The sequence below is a fragment of the Limulus polyphemus genome, unplaced genomic scaffold (genome assembly GCF_000517525.1).
Source record: "Limulus polyphemus unplaced genomic scaffold, Limulus_polyphemus-2.1.2 Scaffold1204, whole genome shotgun sequence".
In the NCBI taxonomy this organism is placed as follows: Eukaryota; Metazoa; Arthropoda; class Merostomata; order Xiphosura; family Limulidae; genus Limulus; species Limulus polyphemus.
In genome coordinates, this window is record NW_013666814.1 from 189,080 (window position 1) to 199,326 (window position 10,247).

At 35.0% G+C, this 10,247-nt stretch overlaps 1 protein-coding gene across 3 annotated transcripts in view; it reads right to left on the bottom strand.

The window, feature by feature from the left end:
• The window catches only part of LOC106462592 (excitatory amino acid transporter-like), a 50,935-nt gene that overhangs the window by 22,526 nt on the left and 18,162 nt on the right, over window positions 1-10,247 (bottom strand). For all 3 annotated transcript variants that reach the window (XM_013922537.2, XM_022389892.1, XM_022389891.1), the window contains exon 3: window positions 5,235-5,433. In XM_013922537.2, the coding sequence (XP_013777991.1) occupies window positions 5,235-5,433 (199 nt within the window). The remainder of the gene's footprint in view (window positions 1-5,234; window positions 5,434-10,247) is intronic.

The window sequence follows — 10,247 nt, forward strand, 5'->3', positions numbered from 1 at the left end:
CCATCAAGCTGAAATCAAAGTGACTGAAGGAGTTGATGATGGCGAAGTGGAACCAAGTATAGATATTAAAGCAGAACAGGAGAAAAACCAAGATTTGAAGCCAATAATTGATTTTCTACAAGCAAGTGCTTTGTACCCTGCTTGGGAGAAGGTGTCTAACGTAAGCCCTGTGACAAAGGACTATTGGGCACAATGGGATCAGTTGAAGCTTGAAGATGGTATTCTTGTCCGGAGATGGGAAAGTGACGATCTGGCAAACAGTTATACCGAGAAAGTTACGGGAAGTTGTGCTGCATCAATCCCATGATAGTTTAACAGGAGGACATCTTGGAGTTAAGAAGACATTGAGTCACCTACGGTAGAGATTTTACTGGATAGGTATGAGGCAAGATGTGGAAGAATGGTGCAGGACCTGCAGTACATGTTGTGCTAAAAGGGGACCCAAGCATAAGGGACGTGCTCCAATGAAGTTATATCAAGTTGGCGCACCAACGGAAAGAGTAGCCATTGACATTGCTGGTTGAAACTTTTGAATAACAGTTTAGAATTTGTATGAACCATAAAGCATTTTGGAACACTTCTTTTTTTATAGAATAGCCATTATTTTGGAATTTCAATATCTACCACATAAACTTTTTTTTATTTCTCTTTTGCAACGAAGTTAGCAACAACAAGATATATATTACAAAACGTTTTATTTTTACATAAAACACAAGATATTAGAAATATACATTTATTGTAGCAATTTGTTCTATTGCAGGTGTTAATATAAACATTAGTTACAAGTGAAAAGTTAATGTAAGAACAGTTGTGTCTAATCAATGTCTAGTAAGTTCTAACTTTCAATGTGTCTGCAATGACCCAACTTGGAATTCAAATTTAGAAGAATAACATCGAGTATTAAAAATTTTTAGCGAGTGCTATGTTTTACTAGGAGTGTCCGAAAATTCGTGACTCAATCTATAAAGAAAAGAGAGACGCTGGTTCAACGTTAATTTATTTTTCAACATAGTCTCCTCCTGTGTCTATACACTTGCACCAGCGGTGCTCTAATGACTTTATGTCCTTCTGAAATAACTCTTCTTCTTGGTCCTCAATCCATGACTGGACGGTATGTATGAGGTCATCATCACTTGGAGCTAAATCCAGTGAGTAGGAAAGGGGGGTTAATGAGTAATTCGAAGCCAAAATCATGGATAGCATTCAAAACAACACGGGATTTGTGAGCTCGGTCTTTGTCCTGATGGAAGAGCACACCTTTTTTCAGCATTCCTCTTCTCTTTTTCTTTTATTGTTGATTAAGGATGCATAATAATCTCCTGTAATGGTTTGACACATTTTCAAATAATTAACTAGTAAAAAGCCCTTGGCATTCCCCACAATTGATGTCTTGACCGATATAGAAGAGGATTTTGACTTCAACTTCTTTTGGTTAAGTGAACTTGGGTGTTTCCATAACAAACTTTACATTTTTGTCTCTGGATTGAAGTGGTGAACTCACGTTTTATCCTTTGTTACGGATTTACTGAAACCTTTGGAATAGACGTTGGCTTTCAACAAATGGGATCTGTTTCTGCTCAGATGACAACATTTTTGGAACCCATCTGACATTAACTTGCTCATGACGAAACTGTCACTCAAAATGCTTGCTTCAGTATTTTTACCGATTTCCTCTTCCTTTGCTAACTTCCTAATGGTAATTATTCTTCATATATAATAAAATCATGGAGTTTATCTACATTTTCAGTTATGGTCGATGTCGAGGGCCGACCTGATCTCGGATCATCATCACATGATTGTCTACCGCATTTAAACTCAGAACACCACTTTTTAACTGTTGAATATGATGAAGAACACTCTTCAAATGTTGCTACCATGTGCTGATGGATTTCTTGCGATGTGAAGTTTTGTTTAACAAAATATTTGATTACAGCACGAAATTCGATCTTCTCTGTGATGTTTAACACTGGTCACTTCGTTCATAAAAAAGTTCAAGCTTAATCTTTACCAGAAATAAATTAATATATTCTAGTTTTAGGTCGGGCCACTTTCGGACAACCTTCATAGATTGAAGTCTTTAATTATTGAACAATTTTTGCCACGTCTGTTTTGTAAAACTGTCTTTCTATGTTGAACTTTGTTGTTTGATAATCTAAGTTTTTCTTTCTTAAAAGCTGAAGCGGTAATATTTTTATAAGAGTGTAATAAATATAATAGAAGATAAATGATCAGATGTGTGGCAGTGGTAGTGCACTAAGTTTATGCCACTATATTTGGGAAGTGGGGGGTAATAAGACATGTCTTAGATTTTCAAATTAATCTTCAAATCTTTTATTAAGAGTGCTTGTCTTTGAAAACTTAAGTTTTCTTTTAAATTCAATGACTTATATAAGAAGTTGTCACGATGCCCAAGTATATAGCTTTAAATATTTATAAATTCCAAAAAAAAACTATTTATTTAACTCAATAATCAAGAGCATCGTTAATCGATAAGTGAAAATTCCATTATCATCCAACGCTCTGTTGGTCTCAATAAATTTCTACATTTTTAGACCCATTAGCAAGCATGTGTTCTGGAAATGCACTAGTTTCTCTGATACTAACTTTGAGATCGGCATGTGTAATTGAAGATGTGGTTTAAATCATAGACTTAAGGGTTAGCAGCGTCAGGGATGATACTTCATCTTGCTGGAAGAAACGCGCGTCAAGAACAGCAATAGCTTTCAACTGTTGTTGTTGTTTGTTATTAAGCACAAAGCTACACAAAGGGCTATCTGTGCTCTGCCCACCACGGGTATCAAAACCCGGTTTCTAGCAGTACAAGTACGCAGACATACCACTGTGCCACTGGGGGCAGCTTTCAACTACCGAAAGAAAAGGTTTCCAGTGCGTATAGGTGTACGATTCTGGCTGAGAGGGTGGTGTCTAAGGGCGATTTTACCGGTGCTTTATTACATTATTCGATGGTGCCCGTGCATGATAAAGCTTTCATAATGGGCGTTGCATGAAAAAAAACAGTCTTCAATTCCATGTGCCCTCGTGATTTTGGGTGAACATTTTTGCATTATCTTAAACCTTGATTTTTAAGTCAAACTAATAAGACGAAACAAAACAGTAATTAATATTATACAACATGTGAAAGGATGATCAGTTTCACGTAAAACTGTAAACATATTCAGTGTATCATCAAATAAGCAAAAGGGTTTACGACTACAGGATCTAAAGAGATATTTTAATTTGATTACGTAATTAACTGTTCTTTTGAATTATAAACTGATGTAGACTTCAAGTAAAAAAAAAAATATACGCAGTAATGACATTTGGTTGCTCTTAGGTGTCGTGACATTCAACAACTATCAAGTCTTGTCAATTTTGAAGCTGTAAATTGGAGAATTTGATATTTTTCAGTACTCTCTAAAAATAGACTGCATAATCGTTATTTTGATTCTCATTTGGTAAACATTGTTATTATTGACCGGCTGAATATCGTTCTTTTTAGTCAGCTTAACTGAATACAATTTCTTGTATTATCCAATGATTCTTTATGTAAGATGGTTTCCTAGTTTCATACATTAAACGTTTGCTTGCAGAACTCAAATTACGACCAGTCAATAACTTCAAACAGAAAGCTTCATTGGATGTTATTTACTATCAGACTTACATGAGATGATGAAAAATAAGATTGCTTAAAACTGTGGATTTCTGATACCATGGTTTAGATTTTATCTTTAGGTAAAGAAATGTGAAGGAAACAGAAGTGTTAACTAGGTGTACTTCTGCAGGGTCCCTGAAAGTGTTCTGTTTGAAGTGTAAATGAAACCAAAATAAGAGTAATAAATAGTTTTATTTCTTGCTTTTGAAGTTCATATGTCATGCTGTGTTGTAGCCTAGAGAGTGCATAATTATTCTCGTAATTCATGGCATGCGTACGTTTTACTGACGTCACTACAGTACAAATTGCAACTTTAAGTGTCCCTTATGTGACGTCATTTTAGTGTCTACTGACTGACTGACAGACAACACACTACTGTATAGTGGTATGAGTGGTTAAAACAGGTGACCCCCCTCCAGGCGGCCTTCGGGTCCCTCTCGGGGAAATTAGGTATAATTGTAAAAACATACATCCTTAAACTATCTTTCATTGTGACTTGGGTATATATACAAAGAATGCGTTACATTAGCTTCCTTACGTAATAAACTTAATAGTTTAATACATTGTCGTTAATTTCGTAAACCGCTTGAAATAATGCGACTTTTCTCAGGTATGCAATCACTGTGAAAGTTTGTGTTTTTAGGTCAGAAGTGATTTCCTATTAGACGTTTAGCGTACAATATATACAATCTCTAACCAATAGATCAGTTATTCTTGTTACGTATACAATGGGAAACATACCTTGTACTACCTTGTTAATATAAACAGATGAACATAAATTTATGCTCACCTGAAATTTTGAAATTATTTTCACACATACGTTGTTACATGTTTTAACAATAGAGAACTGGTTAATGTATGTGGTTAACTTGCTGGTCTTCTAATTACCTACTGTCACATATTAATATCATGTAGTACTGGACTTAATTCAACAATATAGAGATTTGACAGCACCTGAACGATATGTCCTTCCTATTTTTACTTGTGGAACGAATAGAGGTAATGTGGGTAGCCCCTGCATTAATATTACGTTATTGTTCTCTATTCAGTAGTTAATTCTCTGAGTCTGATCCAAAATTTATCCTCGCAAACATCTCTCTCTCTCTCCAGACCTAGAGAGAGAGGTGCGTATATCATTTGCTTCGAATATACGTCTTTCGTCTCATGAGTTTTATTTGTTTGTCTTACAGAATGAATAAACTGGTTTTGTTTTCTTATTATGCAGAACTAAATCTAAATTTCTGACTATAACTCAGTTGAAAAAAAGATACTGAACAAAACATAAAAACATTTTCTACTTTTTTTTGTTATTGAAATTACTGTTCTTACCTTTGATGTAATCCGTGTACCTTAGAATGTCACAAGTTGTTAGAAATAGTTAAACAAATGAAATTACTAAAATTACAATTTCAAAGGCACTTTCGATTCCAATTATTCTACCAACTTAGCAAGCATCGTGTATAAAGCTTTCACCTTAATAACAGCTTGCAGCTTTAAATCTGCTCATAACATTAGAAACAAACAATACACAAATACAATTTTAATCTAACTCTTACTGTGTACCTATTAAATGTATACCTACCCGCTATCATGGATGAAATGATCAACGGTAAAATTAACATCTTTAACATCCTCATCAGTATATCACCAGGAAAAGAAACCAACATGATGGCATCTTTTCCATATTCTGCAAATCTTGCTAAGAAGCCAATCAGGATACCCAGGAACACTCCGAGCACGGTTAAAACCAAAAGCAAGTTAATCTTGGTCCATGTGACAAACTATAAAAAATAGAAATATAACTTATATTACACGGCAATGGAACATACACTGACTGACCATGTTATTAGAACACCCACCTAATAGAGTTAGATCATCTGTCACCAATATAACACTTTAACTCTGCATGACGTGAATTTTACAAGACTCCAGCATGTGTTTTGTTGATTTTGGTCCATTCTTCGAGGAGTATGTGGTACAATTAGTCCACAGACATCGGATAATGATGGAGCATGATGGATTGGTGCATTATCGTTATGGAAATGCCCTTGTTCATCAGGATTGAAATGCAGTACTGTAGATGGGCAAGATCTGAATCAATGTTCAGATACATTTCGTATGTCACTCGCCTTTCTAAATGTATCATAGAACCTAATTATTGCCACTAGAACGTTTCTAAAACCATTACACCACCACCAGCACAATAAAGGTAGAACCAGGTTCTGCATATGGTTTTTTTGTTTTTTATTATACCGTCAAATACCAAAGTCAATGAAACGTGACTCACGCCACGTTACACTTACCAATGTTACTCACTATCTAAAGTTTGTGTACTATGTACCACTGACGCCTTATGTCACACTTACCAGGGTCACTCACTGTCTAAGGTTTGTGCAGTGTGTACCGACAACAACTGCTCAGAGGGAAAGCAGCCAGCCAAAAGCATCGACCGCCACAAGAGCTTTTTTCGGGTTTTCTGAACCGAATAATGGGATTGTCTGCCACTTTTGCAATGTGCCTACAGCGGGACTTGCGCAGCGTGTTCAGTGGCATCATGTTTTGAACCCCAGACCCACAAGGTCACTACCGGCTCCACAATGATTGAGAAGGTTGAAACCTTCGTCTACACCTAAACATTACTGTGTTCTTTTTTACTTAGAAAAATCTCAGATTTTACGATGGTGAAAATACTCTGAATAGAAGAAAACAGTAAATTTGATTTTTTTAAATTAATTTCGCTGTTTGTAAATTTAGAATGAGTTGCAATGTAGAAAAATAATATCGCAACCTAAAAAAATAGATATACACTGAGTGATCACAAGTAAATAGACACCTAATTTTTCGCCATTTGACTGATTTATGTTAACTAATTTGTGTTCACAGAGCACTATATAAATGAAAATGGTTCGCACACTAATTATCTCGTGCTACAACATGCCTAGAACTCAAGGTTCTCTTGAATTGTCAGATTTTGTTAGAGGAAGGATTGTTGGTCAAGCAGATGGTGGAATAAGTCAGCGGCCAATTTCGCAGAATTTGGGAATCCCGCTTTCGACAGTCAACAGAATCATCGTGCAGTTCAGGAAACAACTGAGCAGCGTCCGGGTCGTCCTAGTCCATCAGAGAGGACAAAAAGGGCTGTGAAGAGGAGCATCGAAATGGATCCCAGATTAACGACTGCAGAAGTGGCCAAAGTTGGTGGGATGAGCCCGAAATCTGTTCAACGGATTCTCCACAGATTGGGTTATCGTTGCTAGACGGAAGCCCTTATTAAGATCTGCCAACATAGTCAGACGAAAGAAGTGGGCAAGTGATATGATGACCAAGCCTATGGACTTTTGGAAGACCGTATTGTTCTCAGACGAATCAAGATTCGCTCAATTTTCGGAAGCATCGTGAGAATCATCTCGTCAAATTTAGATCGTGGGATTTTCGCCCACTCTTGCTTCAAAACTTGGAGTAGATCACTCTTCGAAGTTGTTTTTTTTTGGTTGTTTCTTGACTTGCCGGTCGAGTATGGGGTTTCGATGGGGTTCATGTCAGGAGATTGGCTCGGGCAGGGCAACTTCTGGATACCAATTTCTTCCTACCACTTTTGGATGTTTCTAGCAGTGTGACACAGTGCTCCATCTTCCTGGAACAACGTTGTGTTCTTGTCCACGAAACCCGAGGAATAAAGATGTATTTCGCAAAATTTATGTTGCCAACGCACTCCACTAAGCTTGATCTCCCACCAACCCAAACAGCTCCCCAAACCATCAGCTGAAACTACCATGCTTCACAGTTGGCTGCAATCTGTTGAGCCAAAACTCTTGGTGAGGCATTCTCCAGACCCATATCCTTCCACTGCCAAAGGATCAACGAACTCCACGAAGCGAAAGGAAGATCTACTAGATATTAATTAAATTATAAATATATCAATTCATGTGAATATGACTGAAAAATTTCATTTTTTCTGAAAAGGTGGTGTCTATTTACTTGTGACCACGCTGTGTATATCTCGTGAAAAATGTTTATTATTATTTTACATTCATTATTTTACCTAATCTAACTTAATAAGTTTCTAATTTTTACATTTTAATTACTTTAGTAATCAATATATATATAAAAGCCAAATGTCAGTTGGTCACGCTTGATTTCTCCAAATTTTGCGAGTAACACGAGCTCAGTTCTACTTTTTTCTCCTATAATACTTCTTTCTTTGTTTGCCCGTTCCCATTTTAGTTGAACTTAATTGCTAACTTAAGCATAAATATTTCTAAATTTCAACCCTTTTTCTGGTATAGAAAAGCTTGTCAAGGAGGGAGTTCCCAGGACCAGATTAGGCATGGTGTTATGTGTGGGTGATACCATATCATTTTGATGTGAAGCTAGGTAGGATACAAATATAAAGCTGGGAAGACTCCTGTGAAAAATTAGCACAAATCTATGCTTGGGAATTATTACAAAAAAGCTTTTGTTAAAACTGACTGACAATACCAATTACCTTGTAGGGAAGAGGACTACTTTTCCTCAGAAGAAGAACAGATGTTTATGCAATCGCATGGTCCTCGTATGTTTTAATCTTTTATTCAAAGGTACCAGTACACTGCATGTTTTTACTCTTTAGGTAAAGGAGATATTGCTCATAATAGGCTTTGGTTTCCCAAAGCTAGAAGACCCTTTATGTTTTTATGGGCGGCAAAGCTGCAAAAGTACATTGGAGGGTTCAAATTTGGTAGGGTTTGGTTTCTCATAATTTTTGATGGGTTTTATACATGTAATACATAAAGAATACACATGAAAAACAAGAAATATAGTACTCAGCTTCAAAAATTTCACAAACCATCCTGCTAACTCTTTTTCCACACTTCAGGCACTGAGTGTTATCTAAAGATCTTCCTTACAACAACTTAAAACTAGTCAATATATATAAAGGTTTAGTGTATTTGTAATTTAGATTTGGACAATTAGTCTTGAACTGGAACACTGTTCGACCTGTGTTCACTTAATTTTCTATACTTAAGAAAACTTTTTAAAATCTTAAATTTAATGGCTAAGCAAGACTTTTAAACTGTGGTTAAATAAAGTAAATCAATGAGTATCAATTGTAGTATTATAATATATTACATAATTGTGCTATTAATCTGATGTTCTGCTTGCTCTCTTTAGTCTATGTTTTAAACACTCAAATTCATTTGAGAACAACTAATTCAGAGTTAGTTTTCCAACACATACATATACAATTATTTTAAAGATGCATAGTTTTCAATGTTGAATTATGTTTCAGTTTTGTAATCTTTTTCCTGATAATCATGTAGGTTCAATGGTATTTTCTACAATATAATTCATACTTTGAATCCTGGTAATCAGCTACATATGTTTGAAAAAATGTCTGTGATGCAGTGATACTGATGCTTGGTTTTGTATTGTTGGAGATCTTATCTGCATATCAGGAAGAGTGAATGTGGTAGCTTCTCCAAAAATACATGTAATAAATTTTCTTAATGAATAAATTATCAATTGCACCATGTGAGTTTTCTTTATTTGTTTAATGTATCAGGTTGAATTTTCTTTTAATTCCTAACTTTTTGAACTGAATATTCTATTTTTTATCTTTTACATAATATTACAGGTAAATGGTTCATTTTTTGTTTACAGAGATGGACTACCTTATTGTGAAAAAGACTACCAAAAATTGTTTGGGGTTGCTTGTGCTTATTGTGATCGATACATTATTGGAAAAGTTCTACAGGTAGGTTTTGATTGGCAAAATTCAACATTCCACTTCTGAATTTGTAATTTGTTGTCATGTGTTTTAGCTTCATATGAGATAAAAAACAAACAAAAACAGTTCATAGCAAGTACTTCTGATGTTAATGGAAACATATTGTTATCTGAAAAGCTGAGTTAACAACATAAATATTAGATGAAGAATATTTCAAAACAATTTATGAAAACTGTTGTTACACTTTAACTTGTTAGAAAATAAAAAAATCGGGTGGGTAGTTGACTTAATGAGATAGCCAGTGAAGTTTTAAATTGTATTGAAAAATTAAAAACCTAGATTGGGTGGAACATTGGTTTTCAGATGGATGTTAGAACAATGTAATCCATTGGATTTTGAATACTATAAACTTGAGTCTTCAATACATTTTTTTTGTCAAGATTTATATTGGAAATTGTGATATGCATGAAACTTCATAGATATCACTTCTTGATGAAAATTTTAAAACTGTATAATAGGGTATACCACTCCTTATTTCTAACTAGATCATTTTGTCTCTTAAAAGAAATTTCTTCTCACTGTTTCAGAGAACTTTGCCTTTATTATTCAAACCACAATCCAAAATTATTCAACACTAATTAGAAATTTCTTTTTAGCAGAATAGTGTTATTGGTAAATATTGATATTGCAATATTTTGCTCAGTTGTTAATCATGATGTTAGTAAATGTTGAGAATTCAGTCTTTTGCCTGGTTGTTGATCATGGTATCGGTAAATGTTGTGAATGCAGTCTTTTGCCTGGTTTTTAATCATGATATCAGTAAATGTTGAGAATGCAGTCTTTTGCCTGGTTGTTAATCATGATATCAGTAAATGTTGAGAATGCAGT